Source organism: Condylostylus longicornis, unplaced genomic scaffold (assembly GCF_029603195.1).
Source record: "Condylostylus longicornis isolate FDR11 unplaced genomic scaffold, ASM2960319v2 ptg000044l, whole genome shotgun sequence".
NCBI classification, from domain to species: Eukaryota; Metazoa; Arthropoda; class Insecta; order Diptera; family Dolichopodidae; genus Condylostylus; species Condylostylus longicornis.
In genome coordinates, this window is record NW_026578013.1 from 11535428 (window position 1) to 11554784 (window position 19357).

The window sequence follows — 19357 nt, forward strand, 5'->3', positions numbered from 1 at the left end:
ACATGATTTCACATAAACTACATATACTAAATAGTGTGCCAGCGTTCTACATTTTACAAGTACGTGTATGCAATGACAACCTTCTTTTATATTTAACTTTTGCATATGCCCACAAGCATTTCTTCATTACTGTTATATTTTCTGACAACAAAAATAATATTATGTATGTAAATGCACACATGAATGTCTAATGAAAATTTTTTATTTCTTTCTTTTTTTTAGTATAAGGAAAATTAAAATTACAAATTTTTCTTATTTACATAGATATGCGATACATATGAGCTTTCATACTATGTATACAAGCTGTTTTAATAAATTTTATTGTTAACATTTTTATAGTCAGTAAATAATAATATGAGTATGAAAACAATTCAACATGTACACAATGTACGTATGTTTTTAAAATAATTTTGGAACATTAGTTTTATTTACAAGAAAATTACATAATCATACTCATTTGTTACAATTATGAGAGCATTATACTGTATCTGTTAATCCTTGGAAAGAAATATTATGCTTGTATTACTGCCATTCCTTAGAAGGATATTATTAATTTAAATGTTTAACTAAAAATTACGTTTTTACAAAAAAAAATAAAATCTGTAATTTGGAACACAAGAAGGAAGTAAGGAGTGTCTACTAAAATGCTATATTCCAAAATAAACTATTTTATTTGAGATTGTGTACTAGTATCTGAAATTGGTATGTATTTACTCAGATACAATGTTTTGAAAAATTTTCAATAATTTAGTCTCTTTGGTATCGAAATATTGATAAAACTGTATCACTACATAATTTAGCATTTATGGCTCTTATAAACCAAATGATGCAGTAGTACAGTAATACTTAACAAATTGCAATTATGGATATTTGCCTAATAGTAATCTAGTATATGGAGCCTACTATGTAATCAACAATTAAAATTGTGTTGTTGAATAAAACAGGTGTACATTATATAACTAACTGCATAAATATATAACAAATTAAATAGACTTGTAAATACATGCACAATTATATTCTTGACTGGCTAAATATTTTTAGTACAATAATTAATACATAAGTACATGTATATGTTCATTATCGCGTGTAGAATAAAAGATGAGTTATAACTGGCCTCAATTTAGAATAGAAGAGAAAAAGTGTTATCTTGAAATTAAGATTCAGGTTATACTTTTTTATTTTAAAAGTTGTTGTTGCGACTGGGCTTGTAAATAAAAAGTTTTCTTAAAGATTTTCATAAATACATACCTACTCGTATACATTTTTGCATAACTTGCTCTTTATAATGAGTATATTTAGAGAGTTCTTAAAAGTTTAATATATAAAAATCTTAAGTTTAAGTTGTATATGGAATAAGAAACGATATGAAAATAAGACAACAAAATTTTATAAATATTTTTATGTACATATTTTTATATAATAAATTTGCAGAATATAGAAATACCCACATAAAAAAACTACAGTGCATAAATAAATTTCTTGCTTATTATAAATATTATTAAAAATCGCATTATAAGCCAACTTATGACTTTAAATTTGGACAATATCCTCCTACATCAACCTTTGGAAAAATTAAGCCATCGTAAATATGTTCTTTCACAAATATCCTTAATTACGAATGAAAGAAATAAATTAAATTAATCCATAATTATGAATAAAAATAAATTATGATAAAATATCTGTTTTGAATTTAAAATTCATAAATTGTCATTTAGTACATTCTCTCTGGCAAGATTCACGTAACGCTAATGAACATGCAGAAAAATTTGTTAATTCGACATATTATACTTGAAACACTTTATTAAATTGATAATTGTTATTTAAATTTATGTGTGCTTACTTACACATATATGTAGAAATATCTTAAAATATCGAAATGTAATATTCTTCAATGAGCAATTTTCAAAACCCATTATTGCCATCCTTTTCTATAATAAACGTATAATGTATGTATGTATGTAAGATGAATAGAACAAAGTCACTTATATAATTTTATTTACACTATTTTTTATGTGATATACTAAGGATTATTCATTTATTACAATAATAATTGGCAACCTTATACCACACTTAATTATATGATACGGGATTTTTATTCTTATTTCTGTTTTTATTATGCAAATATTATCTTAATAATTTAAAATATTCTGTAAGAAAAAAACTTTTCTAAATTTTTGGTTTTTTTTCATAAAATTCAAGTTTTTACTGAATTTTTATAACAAGTGATAAATTTATATACATATACTCGCTATATAAAAGCATTTTTAAACATTAGGTATAACAAAAAACCTATAAAGAACTTTTACCAGGTTAATGTCCCAAGTGATGACAAATCAAATATAATGTTGTAACTTTATTGGTTTTGGTACGAAAATCTTCTATGATAGTAAGTGTAGTGCAACATTAAACTGTTTTATCACATTTTTAATTTTTTACTATTTAATATGTGCAATATTTTTGTTTTGGTATGCTCAATAATAAATAAAAATTCACTTTTTATATTCTTATTACTTAAAAGTAATATTTTATAATAAAGTGTACGTGTATCATATACAAAACATAAAAAAAAATATTTCTCATTCTTATCTTATAAACATTTTATGATAAAATTTAAAAAATTCGGAATTTTGGTTAAATGAACTTAAGTAAATTTTCCCTCTTTATATCAAAAAAAAAAATGCAAAATCTCTAAAATTAATTACTTTTAATCAACAAAGTGGAACACAAAAATTTCAATTCGCGCACATAAACATATATTTTTTATTAGTATTGTATGTGCGTTGACTGCTGGTAATTGTGCAAGCAAACTTACGCGTAAGTTGATCTCATTTACAACTTAATTGTGTATTTTACTTTTTCGTCTCGCTTAAGGATTTTTGTGCTCTTTCTCTACATATCAAATGAACTTATTGCCTTTAAAAATATTAAATTTCATATTCATTTTAGAAAAAACGAAATACGCAATAAAAAACATTCTTCTCTTTAAAAAATTACATTAAACAAATATATGTAATAATCAGACAATTCCTTATCACTTGGCTAGTAAAATAGCGAGATACACGATCACGGCCTTACTGTAATTTAACTATTAAACCTAAATGGACGCATATATTCAATATGGGTTAATAAAAATTTCCGTATTGCTACGCGATACAGACATAAAAGTACGAGTATCAAAATTCTTCGGCATTGCAGTAAAGATTTTACTGCCATAAAAATGTAATTGATGGTTGTATAAAACGTCAAAAACAATTATTTTAATTTTTTATTTTCAATACCGTATTAATTTTCATAATTTAATCATACTTACATAGTGTATATAATCTTTATTTTTTAATAAAAAAACAAATATTTGAAATTTTGCATTAATATTAATTCTGATACTTTAAATTCCCATCAGCTATTACTTACTCTTAAAATACATAATATACTCAATTTTTATTTTTATACTCAATATCTAATGTTAAAATGTAGATATTATTATTAAACAAAAAAAAAAATAAAAAATAAACAAAAAATACCAAATTACCCCACTATGTTATATAACCCCCTAAATACACATAAATAAAAACGATATACACTTATACACATGTACATATCGCACCATCATATGCTCCATATTATTATATCTAAGTATTTATTACTCGTAAAAAGTAAATGTTATAATGTATGTATGTTTCATATACCTTCCTCTAGGAGTATAGATAAAAGTTTTTAAAAAATTACTAGTATTTATTTAGATCCAGTAAGGTACGGTTATAAATTTCAATCGCATCTTATAGTATCTGAACGAATTGTATATTAAAAATCACGGTTATAATAGAATAAGAATTGCTAATTAATAAAAATTAAAAAAAAAAATATAATTAAATAAGATTATGAATTAAAATTTTAAAATATTTTAATAAATTTATATAAAAAATATATTGGAATATTTAAAGTTTAACATTAAGTATAACAATCGTACATGCATTTTAATTTAAATTTTGTGCATTTTTATTTAAACTCGTTTTGCGAATTTGCAAGAGTGTAAAAGTACAAAAAGTTTTCTTTTGATTTTTGTTTTGTAACTACATACAAACATTGTTATAATATTAAATTATAAAAACTAAAATATTTATATATACATATATATATATATATATATATGATATAGATGGCAATAGCAAAAACAAATTTATTTTTGAGTTTTAGCTTATTTTTGGCCTTCAACAATTTCGTAACTTTGGCAAAGGTAAATATAGTATTCCTTTACACATAGGCTATACAATAAAATTAATAAAACAACACACAAAAAAACAAAACAAAACTATTAATGTTAAAAATATTTTGGAGTGCCGCACAAATTTTAACCTTAAAATAATGAAAATAAAATTATAATTATGAATGCTTTATGTAGGTATTATTGACTTGTTTTTGTTTAAAAGCTTTGATTAGAAATACCAATACGTGTATTACATGTTTTAGTTGTAATAAAACAAGAATTAAATATTAATTTGCTGTTATTGCAATAATATAATATACACATATATCTAGATATGTTTAATCATTCCATATAATGAAATCTTGTAATTGTCCGAACAATATTTTACAAATAGAAAACAATGTTAATAATTTTATTGTGAATTAATAATATTAATTTTTTTCTATATACATATATATCAGAGTTTTTAGTATTTATGAGTGCTAGTACTGATATATGTACCTAATTCAAGATTAAAATTAAAACAGGAAATAATATGATGTAGCCCAGTCAACTCATAATTAATAGAATAATATTCAAAAGTAAAATTTTGAATAACCTTGATTTTTGCATGAAAATAATTTAAGATTGGCTAATATAGTCGTATTTTTATAGTTGATGTTGGTAAAGAAATTTTATTGAATTTTTGCCGGTCTTAATAATTTTGTTACTAATTTTATTAAAATTTTAAATTTTTTTAAAGAGCTTTGCTTTATTTAATTAATACCAATGATTTTTTTTAATGCATTTATGTTGGCATTTCTAAAAATTTGTTTGACTTTACAGTGTGATTACTTTTACTAGAGCCAGTTATTGCGAATTTTGTTATTAATGTTAATAAACATTATTTTTAAATTCTATAATCTTTACTCTGTACGGAATATATTGATTAATATGAAAAAAAATTGTCGTGCATTTGATTTTATTACCGTTAGCAAAAAAACAAATCTTTTACAAACAGAAGAGAAAAGTTGAACCAAAACAAAAATTTTTTTAAATCGCCAACATTTGTAATGAAATTGTGTTGATTTATTTCAATTTTGTTAAAAATTTGTAGTATGTATGTAAAGTATTCTAAAGCAGTACAATTATTTTATAATATTACGAAATTTATCAACTTAGTGTATACGAACTTTAAATTTTTAAAATAGCATTACGACAACCCTTTATTTATATATTTTCATTATTCTGTTAAAATTTCGCTCAATTTCTGGCAAACCTTCTATACAATATTCAACTATAAAAAAAAAGTTTGATCAAACCAATGGTTTGTTAAGAAGCACTTTTCCTTTGAACAAGTGCTTCTTAACAACTCCTTCACCTCTTCCAACAGCAATATATTATTTAATATATACTTTGATTCACATACAAAAATCAATCAATTTATTGCATACATTATTTACTTGGGATGACCAAGAAAAAAAAATTTCAACAAGTGTAACATAATGGTTGAGTTGAACACTTCAGTAAGTGAGTTAAGATAAATAATTACACTCATATAGAAATTTGAAAAATCTTGCAGTATCGAAAATATATGGCGTCCAAAAATTCACATTTTGTGAAGCGGTAATTTAGTAAGGGGTAGCGAAATTTATTTAAAAATGTTTGTGATTTCGTCAAAATGAATACTTAAAAATGGCATTTTTAGAACTTTGAAGGACTAAAATTTTTGAAGGGGGAGACAGATAAAAATTTTCTTCTATAGAAATAATATTTAGATTTATTTGTGTATAAAATTTCAACTTTCTATTTTAAAAGGTGTGGACGTTTTGTAAACAGACATACGAATGGAAGAACAGGCAAACTGAAATTAACAAGCACTTTTTTCAATATATTTTTTTTAAATGCTAAAAAGGGAGAAATTCATTATAATACTTTCATCTTATACTCAACATTTACTGCGACCATGTTGCTATACATAAAAGTAATAAAAAAAAATTTTGAAAATGTATTTAAAAGCAACTGTTTTTTATTATAAAAATTTCTATTTTATTTTGAGAGAATTTTTGATAAGAATTTTCCTATTTTGCTTAATATATACTTTTATACATATATGCGTTGGTCAAAATATGAAATTGTATGCATATATGTTGGAGTATCGTTTATATGTTTGTAGTTTTGTGTTATTTATATAATAAAAATAATTGATAACATTCTGCCTGTATACACAAATGATTAGGTGTATTAAGGTATTTTAACTTTATAACCTTTAAGTGAAAATCGATATACAAATACAAACAGTAGACTTGCTCTAAATACATATGTAACACTATGGGAACACATGTTCCCATAGGATATGTTTAAATCAAATATCCCTTAAATAAATTCTTAAATAAATTCTTTAAACTTTTAGAAAGCACTTTTAATAACAAATATTTTTGCTCATTAATTAAATGTTCTGAAGTTTTAAATTATTACCCATATTATATTTGAGCCTCTATCGAACCACCACTCAAAGTAATTTTTAGTTACCTAAGTTATCTTAATGGTTAGTTACTAAGAAAACCAATTCTATTTCCATATTTTTAGTTATGTGTATTTAATTTGCAAATTATGATCCAGGATATTTTTTGTTAAAGACCCTGTATTTACTATAATATAAACCTCAGATTAGTTTTTATTTTAATTAATTAAGTAATGGTATAAATAATTGCAAATATCAATAAATTCAATCAAATGCAAATATAAATACTGAAAGTGATGATACACTCATCTTAATCATATATATACAACATAAATTTTGGTTTTGGTACAATGGCATCGCATATTTAAAATATTTTTATATACATAATGTGCAATATAAATCTACACACTCATACATACCTATTATCTATTGTATTAATTACATAAAAACTACTTATGCACATACATACATACATAGTTAATTATAAATGAAAATGTAACAGTTGATAGCACAGAATATCCCTCAAAACGCATTATTAAACAAAAAGCAACACTAGAAGAATGACGCATTCATTAAAGTTTTCAAAGCGTGAATTTAAAGAAACACAAAAACGAAAATCAATTTAAAATGGCGAGTTAAAGAGAAATAAAAAAAATTAATAAAGGTCAAAAAAATTTTTAACTATTCGGAGAGAGTTAACGATAAAAATTTGCAATATTACTTTTTTAAAAAGTAATTGTCGTTATATTGTCTTCATACGGTTTGAATACAAAATCTTTAGGAGAAGAGACCGCACCATAATCCTATTATGCCATTTATGACTGATATTAGTGATTGATTAGGGAAAATTGTTGCCGTACAAATTAATACCAAATTTACAAATATAATTTCAGAAGTTTTTCAATAAATTTCAAAATGCTTTAGGTAAAAAATTTTGCAGAATGTGTATTTTTTTAATTCTTATAGTAATTTCAAGATTATGTAAAGCAAATCTAGAATGGGACTGCGAGTATCGAATCACTAAGTGAGAGCTCCATCTAATTTTAGTTTTTGTGAGAAAGTAATTATTATTAAGTATTTGTTATCTCATATTCTCAATCTGCCCCCGAATATTGTTAATTCAAGTAAATAAATTTTAACACTCAGTAATGTAGAAATTAGAAAAGATAAAAATTTTGTCCAAGACAGATAATTCATTATAATGCATTATAATTAAACCTGTTCAAGATAGAAATGTGACAGCCTAAACTTGAGAGAAATATATGAGTTATTAATGAATTTTTACATGAAAAATATGTATATGCCATGTCAACAATTCTATCTAAATTCAATCGACTTAGTTCGGTCAATAATCAATTTAACGGTATACATATCTTTTCAAGACAGATTCATCCTTATCAATTCAAATTATATAATATTTATTATACCAGATAATTTTCGTAAAATATTTCTTTTGAAAAACAGCGCCGTACCATATGCAAAACCAATTTGCATATCCAAACTAAGCGTACATTAAAAATCAAAAATGTTTTTTTTTTTTTGTTTTGAAGACATTCCATGTGTGAAATTTAATCTTTCTTTTCAATTTTACTTCTGAATTGCTTTTAATCCGATGCTTATTCTTGAAAATTGCTCTCTTTCTTGAAAACATGGAAAATTCAAGGCAATTTCTGGTCCGAATTCTACATTTAATAAATCAACAGATAGAATCGATTCTATGTATACTAAATTTTAATTTTCTGGCAATACGAAAATTTCTGTTAATTAAGTTTAAAAATATTGCGCGTTATATGTTGTAGTTAACTTCAGTTACTTATATCAAATTATATTTTACATGTACTTCCACTAAATGAACGTTATATGAATTCTTATAATACATTAATGTTAAGAATTTTGAAAATTAAATAAATAAAATTTGAATCTTTAAAAATACAATGTTGATTTTGTATTTTATTTCAGTTACCTGATTATGCACTAAGCTTAGCTAAATTAAACGATGACAATCATTTGGAATATGCTTTGTCTAAAATACTTATACCAAGAGTTGTAGGCTCCTCCGGTCATAGGAAAGTTCAAGATTTTTTAATAAGGTATTAAAATAATATATGTACATTTATGGATGCAATTTATATAATACACATATTTACAATAACACAATTAAACTGTTTTCATTTAAATGCTTTTTTTTCAGTGAATTAGAATCTTATGGATTGACCGTAGAATTGGATCGCTTTAGTGAACGTGCACCAATTTTTGGAAATTTAACATTCACAAATATTATTGGAAAATATAATCCAAATGCTGATGAGTTTTTAGCTATAGCTTGTCATTATGATAGTAAATATTTCCCAAATAATCCAAATTTTGTTGGTGCCATTGATTCAGCTGTTCCATGCGCAATAATGCTAAATGTTGCGAAAATAATAACTCCGCATTTGAGTAAAATAAAACAAAAGTCGAACCTTGGTATATTGGTAATAATTCTAAAATATATGTATTATTGCATTAATGCTTTTCTATTAACATTGTTTAAAATACTTTTCAGTATATATTTTTTGACGGTGAAGAAGCATTTAAAGATTGGTCAAACAAAGATTCAGTTTATGGCTCTAGGCATTTAGCTAAAAAAATGTCTGAAAAAGTAACTGCAACTCAAGGAACAAATGAAATTAAATCAGATATTGATAGAATTGTAAAAAAAATTATTTTATAACTTTTTCTTAAAACATTGAAAATCTATTTACATAATATTACTAATGCATTAAAAAACCTTTCAGGAAGTTTTAGCTCTGCTTGATCTAATCGGCGCACGAAATTCAAAATTTAGAAATTTTTTTCCCAACACAGAGGCGCTACATTCCCTTTTAGTAAATATAGAAAGAAATTTGTTCGATGAAAAACAACTTGAAGGCAAAAATTTTCAGTTTCTAGCGAGTTATTCAGATAACTTCGTTGACGACGACCATAGACCTTTTTTGCGAAGAGGTAGAGTATAGTTTTCTAATACACATTTGCACAATAATCTTGAAACGGGATGATAGAAGGGATCAAAACGAACAAAAAATAATGAATGGAATTTTTGCTTTTTCATGTTAATAAACTAAATAATTGATTCAATTGTTTGAGAAAAGCAAGTATCATATATCCTGAGTTTTAGGGAAAACGTTCGGCGCTTTCCGAAAAGCGACTTTCAGACTTCGCATATCTCAATAAGGAGAACGAAAAAGCAAAAACATCCCGAGACTCTTTTCGCTTGTTTCAACTAACTTTATCATCCTGCTTCGGGAGTATTGTAAAATTGTTACACCCTCTTTTTCATTCTTTTTATTTGTAGATGTTCCTATTTTGCATTTAATATCTACACCTTTTCCAAAACAGTGGCATAAACCAAGCGATAACGCTGCTAATCTTCACTGGCCGTCAATTAGAAATTTTAATAAGGTTTTTAGATTATTTACATACATATTCGTATTTGTTCACGATGAAAATGTAAATTTTAGATTTAAAAATCTAAATGCTAACTGGTAAATTATTAAGAACTAGATTGTGAATTAAAATATAATTTAAAAATGGACTTAAATTTTTTATTTTATTTTTTAATTAAAATTAAGAAAAAAACCTTACAACAGCTTTAATTATGTATTCTGGCTAATAGAAATTTTTTTATCATCATTATCTGCCTGTTCAGGATTAATTACCTCAACTAAAACTTCAGTTTCCTTTTCTTTTTGCTGTGTTTCGTTTTCATTTTTACATTTATCTTGTGATTTGGTATCTGAATGCTGGAATCGCTCCGCAGTTTTAACATCATTCAAATCTTCAACTTTTTCAATATGTTTTTCCTCATTATCATTAACAATTTTTGTTTCTTTTAAAATATTTTCAGTAATTTCAATAATTTCTGTACTTTTTTCGTTCTTCTCAAAAAGTTTCGAATCTTCAATATTTCTATCTTTATCAGGAGATGGAGCTATTATAACTTCGGATTCCATTACTTCATCTGTAACATCGGCAGGACCACTTTCAGTTTCAATTTTTATGTTGTCGTTATTTTCAGCGATAATTTCAATTTTCAAATCATCATTTTTTGTTTCTTTTTCGTTATTATCTACATTTTCACAAATATTGTCCTGCAATGTGCTTTTATCTACTATAGTTTCTTCTTTGACTGATAAATCCTTTTTAATAGCGTCTGAAGAAATATCTTCATCATCTTCCTCTGTTTCAGATTCGTATTTCTGTAAATTCAAATTGAAAAACAATTTTGTCTGTATATTCATTTTCTTGAAAAAAAATAAATTGTTAGTAAAATATTTCATAAACTTTTTTCAAAATAATTAGGATACATTATAAATTTAATACCTTTCCCTTGAAATCACGTTTTAAATAGTACAACGTTCAAATATAAAGAAAATAAGATTTAATAGAAATTAATACTTTTGAAGTGGAATTTAATTGCAAAAAATTAACAAGTAATCAAAAAATTTAACGATTTTTAAACAAAACATTTTTTCAATTGTGATTTTCTGCACGTTTATTTCTAAAGACATCGTTCTTGATTAATATTTTTGAACTACGATTCGTAAAATTTTTTTAATTACTGAGTTGCATATTAAAAATAAGTAATAACTATTTAAGAATAAGTATATATTTACCTTTTGAGTATATATTTTTTGATTAACTGGTAGACTAATATGCAACACACAGGTTGCATCATCAAAAATATTTGGCACTGGTTCTTGGCATATGACACCACTTTTTTCTATGCCACATGCACGAAACAGACATTGTTTTTTGTCTTCCAAAATATGTTTACGACAATATTTACAACATGGAATTATTTTTTCGCCACATTTCACACCCCCTTCTGTATAAATACATTTTACAGGTCCATGAGGACCCTTTTGAACATAACCTTCGGCTGACCTAAAACGTTTTTCTTTAAACTTTTTATATAAAACTGCTTCTACACCATTTCGACGATGGTAATGATTTAATGCCTTTAGTTTTTCATAAAGGCGACGTTCTTGAGGAGTTTCTTTTGGTTGATCATGTATACTGCCTAATAATATAAAAATTTTCATATTTCTTGTAATATTGTTGCAGAAATTTCGTATTATATTATATTAATATTAATAATTTCATTTCGGAGGTAAGAATAATATGTATTTATATATGTACATATATATATAATATACACATATTATAGGATGTATATTATGTAATTATAAGAACAAGATTTTTAAGGGTGATAAGAATGAAATTACCATATTATTTAATCAAAGTATTGCTAAGAGATGTAATTTAAAGCAATTGCTTACATAATGTTTCTCTTTCTTTTCGCAAAGACTGCAAATATTTTCTCCGTTTTTCTCTTAATAAATGATGAAGCCTATCAATTTGTTCCATGTATAAATTTTGTAGTTTTAGCATCTTCTGTTTTGTTATCAATGTAGCTTCTTCTGTAGTATATATTATCGCATGTCTAAGAAATTCAAAATTGCACTTTTAAATACTCAAAATATCTTCATAAATATACTTAAGAACATCATCCTCCCCAGAATCAAGACTTTCGTCATCAGATGTATCCCATTCGTACGCTTTTGACGTGTTACTTAATGTAGGCACATCACCATCCGAAGAACTATCAGATGCATAATCTAATATTCGCTTCCTCCCTCTGACTGCTTCAGAAATTGTTTCAAAATTATTCGTACTGTTATAGCTAACTGAAAATATTCTATTATTTTCTTTTTTTTTTTGGAAAATATAAAAATATCTTGTTACCAAAAGGCTCTACATTAGATGTAACGACATCAACGATCTCCTCATCAGTATCATTATTTGAAATTAAAGGCTGATTTTTATCAATGTTTAAATGATGGGATAAATCATTCAAAAGGGTTTCGTTACTATCGACTTGTTTATACTTTCCAATCGAATTTCTAGTTTTAGTGAGTTGCATTAACCTACTATGCTCAAAGCAAAAATTTGTTAGTGCGGAGTCCTTTTTAATATCATGTTTAGGAGCGGCTTGGACACACTTCTTGTTATTGGAATAAATATAAGCACATTGTTTATATGGCGCCCGAGAGTCTTGCAATATATGTCGTATACAAAAATCGTATCCATCTATTCTGGGGATTGTGCAATCATATGTTCTGTAATTCGTAAAATCATTCAATTACAGGAAATTCTATTTTATCTACTTTTTTTAGCAATTATCGGTATAAATTTACCTATTAGAGCACGCTTTAGATTTATTTTCGATTTCCGTATGCAGTGCATCCCGAAGCGCTTTTTCTTGTTCTGCTGTCGTTATAATTTTTATTTTTCCTGCATTTATCCCTTTACTTAAAACTTGTATTCCAGACATATTTTCTTTAAAAAAAAATTAAAAACTATATTATAAAGTTTGGATTTTAGAATACTTTTATTTTTAATATTGTATTTAATTCAATTTTAAGAACAAATAATTCTGTTTTTGACGTTTGTTGACTGAGATGTCTATATAGCGTAAAGTGTTATACTATACTATAATTATTTTTTATTTCCAGTGTAGCCAGATTTAGTTCTAGCTTCAATGTTAAATCAGGTACAAAAGCATTTTATTTTTAGCATTTTTAATGCTAAATAACATTAAAACAGTAACACCTTATGTATGTTCCAAAATAATTTGAGATTAATTTCAAAATAATTATTTAATTTTTATAATTACTTATTAGTTATTACTTAAGATTATTACTAAGGTTGTATTATAGTTTTGATTTAAATCATAAATAATTATATAGTATATTTCATATGATTATTTAATATTTTTAGTTATAAAAAAGGTTGAACTATTAAATTTACATGCATATAAAAAATAACAAACATTTTTTGTATTTTACGAAACCTTTTTTCGATTAAATTAAAACTTTTGCGAATTTGTGTTCAATTGAATGAAACTTTTTTTTAATAAATTGAAACTTTTTAAACTTAATAAATTTTCCAGGTGTCACTGATATTGATACATATTATAAAATATGAAATGTAATTAGAAAAAATATCATTCACAATAAAATTGAATTTTGAAAGTTACCTCAAAATTTCGCAAATACTAATTATTCGCAGTTAGCTTTAGTTAATTAGAAATATGCAGCAAATGTCACTAGTGTATTTGCCTAAGCAATTCGTCCGATAATTTGTTGTAATTTAATAACTTTAAGGTTTAAATTAAAATAAATTTAAGCTTAATTAAAATTTTTAAAATGTAATGTTAAGTTTTAATGACAAGAATATTTAAAATAAATGTAAATAGCCTTTATTTTTATAAATTAATTCTGAATATATTAACTTTTTATTATTTTTATTGCAATTTTCAAATAAATTTTAGAAAGAAATTTCCTATTACATTTTAATTTTGTAAATTTATGTTATCTTGAAAGATTTCAAAGTTTACGGTCACTCACATTTCAAAATCTTTAAAACAGTGCTGCCATTTGTCTATTTCTATATGACAATATTGTCTTCTTCATAGCACAATAAAACACAAAAACTCACAAACAAAACGAAGGAATCGCTAAACGAGTTAAAATTAAATGTTTAATTAAAATTTTTAACAATGTCTCGTCAATCTACACGTTTAGATTCAAAAAAAGTGGTAAGCAAAGGTTTATAATAACAGTGAATTATATTGATAATCCTAGTAAGATATTGGTGTTAGTGAAGTTTGTAATCCAATTTTAGAACTAAGCCGATTTTTTTGTTAATTTGGATTCTATGCATATAAATACTTGTTTGTCAGTACAAAACCTTGCAAGGCATAAAAAAGCATCATAATAAGAGATTTACATATATAAAAAAATCAAAATGGAAAATAATGACAATCAAAACATTAATAGCCAAATTAATCAAGTGCAAAATGGGCAACCCGGTCACATAATAGTTCAGGGTGCTAATGGCCAGCAGCAAATTATCCAACTAAACCAACAACCGCAACAAAGCGGAGCTACCGTTTTACCTCTTCAGGCAGCAGCCCAAATAATGCTTCAACAAGCTCAAGCAGCTCAAGCTGCTCAACAAGTACAGTTTCTGCAACTACCTGATGGCCAAATGGTTTTATATCAGCCCCAACCAACAACCCAAACAACTGTTTCATTAGATGCATTGACTGGTAACCAAGGTCAACAACAAATAATAAATATCAATGGACAGCTTATACAGATTCCAATACAAAACCAACAAGCAACAATTCAATCTAGTCAGCCATCTGTAATAGTTTTACCACAACAATCTTTACAGGCAGCGGCTGCAGCCCAAGCTCTGCAAGTTGCAGCAGCCGCAGGTCAAATTGCAAACGTTCAAAATGTTACAAATTCGATGCAACCGACAACAATAGCTAATACAGGTACTATTAACAGCATTGCAGAAAGTAATCAGTCATCATCAATGAAAACAGAATCTATAAACAATGCAACAACAACAGCTTCTAGTATGTCTGATAACGCCCAAATTGAGCCAGAGGAGGAACCACTTTATGTTAACGCTAAACAATATAAGCGAATTTTAATAAGACGTCAGGCTCGAGCTAAATTAGAATGCCGAATCCCTAAAGAAAGAAGTAAATATTTGCATGAGTCTAGACATCGTCACGCAATGAATAGAGTACGTGGTGAGGGGGGACGATTTCATTCATGTTCAACAAAAGATGGTGGTAGCAACGATGTGCAAAATCAACCATTAAGTCAAGAAATTAGACAAATTAATAGTAATATTATAAACAGGACAATTTCACAGCCCAAGTTAATTGCACCTATGCATGGAAGTATTACAATAACACCTATCAAATGACATCAAGAAGAAACATTAATAATTAGAGAAGATGATTTAATTGATTTTAACTTTTAATTTTGCATTACTGTTTATATCTGAATATAATTTGCGAGTGTAAACATTTTTTAAATCTTTTTAGTAACTTCAGTACTAGATTTTAGGGTAAACCTTTCATTTAAGACAATACGTGTGTCTATCATTCAATAGACAATACTTGTGTACATAAAATAAATAGTAAATTAATTTTTTTAATAAATAATGTACCTACCGTATAAAAAGAAAAATAAAAAGTAATCATTTAATGTGATTTATGATTTCTCAACATTTTGATATATGTACTTAAAAAATACTGTAGATTTAAAGAAAATTATATAATATGTATATTATTATTGCAGAATTCGGAATTTTTAACCTTAACATACGGGGCTTTTGTTACTCAAATGCTCAGTGATTACGAAAATGTTGATGATGTAAATAAACAACTAGAAAGAATTGGATACAATATGGGAATGAGATTAATTGAAGATTTCCTCGCCAAAACTTCTGCTCCTCGATGTTTAGAAATGCGAGAAACAGCAGACAAAATTCAAAATGCATTCCGCATTTATTTAAATGTTCAACCAACAATTTCAAATTGGTCAGCGGCATCCGATGAATTTTCTCTAATATTCGACACGAATCCATTAACTGAATTTGTTGAGTTGCCATCCGAATTAAATAACTTAAGATATAGTGCAATAATTTGCGGCTGCATTCGTGGTGCTCTTGAAATGGTTCAAATAGAAGTGCAATGTTGGTTTGTTCAGGTAGTACCAATTGATATTATTATTTAAGTGACACGAGTATAATCTAAAAAATTGTAGGATCAGTTAAAGGGGGATAACGTCACTGAGATAAGAGTCAAATTTATCAGAAGAATAGAAGATGCCATCCCTGCTGGTGAAGATTAATATAATTGGGATTTATTGAATTTCTTTTGCAAAAAGCCGAAAATTCAGATATATTTTGGCTTCATTCCTTAAGTAACATACATGTATTTAAAAATATATAATTTTTGTTTTATTTTAAAATTTGATTTCTTTACAAATTTAAGTTCTTGGTCATATTTATGATTAAGATAGAAATGAGCATGAGAGTAATATAACGGCGTCAATCTAAAAATTGAACATGGTTTTTTTTTTTACAATTTGTTATACACTAATATAAAAGACTTATTTTCAATTTCTTTATTTCACGCCTGATGGCGTGCGAGTTCAATGTCACGGGATTATTTTGAGAATCACCAAGTTACAGTAATATTTATCGTAAAAACCTCGATATTAAACACAAACGAATTCAATTTTTTTTTATAATATACATATGTACTTAAAATTTTTACGATAAACATAACAAGCACTTATACGGTTTCCGACTTTCCCACTTGCTCTTGTCGTATGTGAATGCAACATTAAACAAAGTTTGGCAGCAAGAGAATTATCTTGCATTACAATACCTACAGCATTTTTATGTTAAATTCACGGTAAAAATTAATTCACTTCATTTTAAGCATAGTTTTGTAAATATATATTTACTTCTATTTTATTTTAAAATTGGTGCAAAGTGCGACAGTTTAGTGTAGAATTTAAAACCCTAAGTTTTTTGATAAATGACTCAGTGCGATGTTTCCGATAGGTTATTATTCTCAGTATACAAAGGTTTCTGAAAAAAAAAAACAATGTGTATTAAAATACGGAGAAAACTTGGAAATGACCTTAGTGATCCAAATAATCATTATTAATCAAAAATTTGCTTAACATATTTTTGATAGTCGTATGTATGGTTAAAATGTCATAGTCGTATAATCGTAAAGTGTTAAATCAAAGTGATCAAATAATGATCATATTGAAACAAGATCTTTGATTATATTTCTTTTACTTTTAGCAAAGTTTATATTTAAGTAACTTTGTATCTTAGAATCCAAAAGTTGGATAAACCATGTTTAAGTTCTTCGGTAAAACCCAGAAGTATCCAGAAACTAAATGTATTCGTTATTTAGTATTCAGTATTGTTATGTTTGATCATAATTTAAGATTTATAAACAATTCAAATACAACTGAACAAAATGTACGTATTTTTGATCACAAACGGTTAAAAGAAAAAATTAGATTTATTTGATCAACTTTTGCACGATTGACCATTGGCTGATCCAACATGATCATAATATGGTTTTGGAACTAAACAATATGGTTTGGAACTTTGGTTGTTCTAAAGAGAAATCTTTCATTTGCAAATTTTAACTACAGAAAATTAATTTCAAATAGTGTGAAAAAATTGCATAGTGAATTGCATAGTGTGAAAAAATTCAATCAGAGTAAGGTTCTGTCGAAATTTTCTTTAACAATTTTTTTTTTAATACAGATGTTAAAAATCATCGAAAGACAAAGACAGGCAGACCCAACGTGCCATAAGATCTATCAATAGTGAGGGACCCAACCTAAAACGCACCTGGATGGTCATAAACTCCTAAAACTAGTCAAACTGACAAGCCATTAGGTTTGCTCTATCGCGTTTTTTTGTCTATATTCCGTGATGAAAGACACGGAAGTGTTGTTACAGCACTTTAAGCTAATTCGAGAGGTCTCGTTTGCTTCAGTCTTTTTATTCAAACCCCTTAAGTCGGGAGGCCTTTTTTTGTTCTTTTACTCGTAAGGTTCAATTGAGATTGATCTCGCCTAAGTGATTAAAATTTTATTTCTCTTATAGCTAATTTAATCAGTACACAATTTCATTCGTGATTTATAAAAGAAATACATATAATATTGAAAAGACAACTTGATAAAACTCAACATATCTTCAAACTGTTAAAAAAAGTAGCTTCCAAAATAGTGTACCAAATTATTTGATATAAAATTTTCACCAAAAAGTGCGATTAAATTGTAATTGTTGTTACTTTCTATTCTGTACTTACCATGCACTGTCTTCAGACGTTTTTATTGGCGTCAATTTAGAGTTTGTTTTTTCTAAGTAATTTAAAAGATCCAAAATTAAAATCTCGACTCCATTACTTTAAATTAAGTTTCTAAATGTAATGAATGACTTTTGTTCTAAAACACAATTTTCACAATCATGTGCAAATGATTGCTTTGACTGATAAATGGAACAAATATCAGCTAAATGTCAACGATTAAAAATCAATAAAGCCAACATCCCAATATAAATGGGAAGAGAACAAAGAACAAAGCTAGATACAACAGACGTATGTAATATTTAAGGCGGCAATAGATTTTTCAATTTCGATATAATTATACAAACACTGAAAATTGAAACTCAATTTTATCGAACATACGAGATAGGTTACAGTGAAATTGAAATACGAAGCTAAAGTTTTCTTTCGTACGTAATTGATATATAAAGGAGCAATACGGGATTACGGAATGTAGCACATGTTCAGCTTAAATTTTAAAATCGGTTCATAAAACATAAGTGAAGTAATTAAAATTATGTGCATCAATATTTAAGAGGTATTACATTCGTATGTAAATAAATGTTTTTTTGATTTTATTTTTTATTGTATGATGAGCTGTGCAGGGGTACTGAAAATAGTGAAATGTGACTATAAATTTTTGGTTCAAGTTTTTATGACCCGAGGTCATTTTAACAGTTCTAAAAATTTTAAAATAGCACTACTGATTCGACTTCATTAGCTCTAGATAACATTTTTCTAAATCATAAATACTAAGTATGAATTAATTTTTTTAGGAACTGGAAAAATACTGAAAGTGGTGGTTTCGTGAAGATTAAAACGTTTTGAGAATTTGCCTGCCCAAAAACATCAATGTAAAGAAAATAGGGGGCGAAGAAAGGTTTTAAACTCTAAGATATTTAGTTAACACATTAAAAAAAAATAAAACACATAT

General features: G+C 26.2%; 3 protein-coding genes across 5 annotated transcripts; 2 read left to right on the plus strand and 1 right to left on the minus strand.

Moving 5' to 3' along the window:
* The first annotated feature begins 4111 nt into the window (after positions 1 to 4111).
* On the plus strand, positions 4112 to 10221 carry LOC129610176 (glutaminyl-peptide cyclotransferase-like). Its single transcript, XM_055522597.1, has 6 exons — positions 4112 to 4234; positions 8607 to 8737; positions 8839 to 9121; positions 9193 to 9339; positions 9425 to 9632; positions 9982 to 10221. Exons 1-6 carry the CDS (start codon positions 4157 to 4159, stop codon positions 10173 to 10175), a joined length of 1041 nt encoding a protein of 346 aa, XP_055378572.1. The 5' UTR covers positions 4112 to 4156; the 3' UTR covers positions 10176 to 10221.
* Positions 10199 to 13088, minus strand: LOC129610175 (KAT8 regulatory NSL complex subunit 2). 2 transcript variants are annotated; one of them, XM_055522595.1, is made up of 6 exons: positions 12887 to 13088; positions 12435 to 12808; positions 12187 to 12376; positions 11969 to 12132; positions 11303 to 11709; positions 10199 to 10885 (listed from the first exon to the last, which is right to left on the minus strand). In XM_055522595.1, the coding sequence occupies exons 1-6, from the start codon at positions 13021 to 13023 to the stop codon at positions 10283 to 10285; spliced, it is 1875 nt and encodes a 624-aa protein (XP_055378570.1). In that variant the 5' UTR covers positions 13024 to 13088; the 3' UTR covers positions 10199 to 10282. The 2 variants fall into 2 exon arrangements, with proteins under 2 accessions (XP_055378570.1, XP_055378571.1); XM_055522596.1 differs by having other exon boundaries at positions 10794 to 11015.
* A 1137-nt stretch (positions 13089 to 14225) lies between these two features.
* On the plus strand, positions 14226 to 16555 carry LOC129610262 (trafficking protein particle complex subunit 3-like). Of its 2 annotated transcripts, XM_055522778.1 has the most exons (3): positions 14226 to 14289; positions 15857 to 16267; positions 16325 to 16555. In XM_055522778.1, the coding sequence occupies exons 1-3, from the start codon at positions 14251 to 14253 to the stop codon at positions 16409 to 16411; spliced, it is 537 nt and encodes a 178-aa protein (XP_055378753.1). In that variant the 5' UTR covers positions 14226 to 14250; the 3' UTR covers positions 16412 to 16555. The 2 variants fall into 2 exon arrangements, with proteins under 2 accessions (XP_055378753.1, XP_055378752.1); XM_055522777.1 differs by lacking the exons at positions 15857 to 16267; positions 16325 to 16555 and adding an exon at positions 14376 to 15793.
* Positions 16556 to 19357: the final 2802 nt, after the last annotated feature.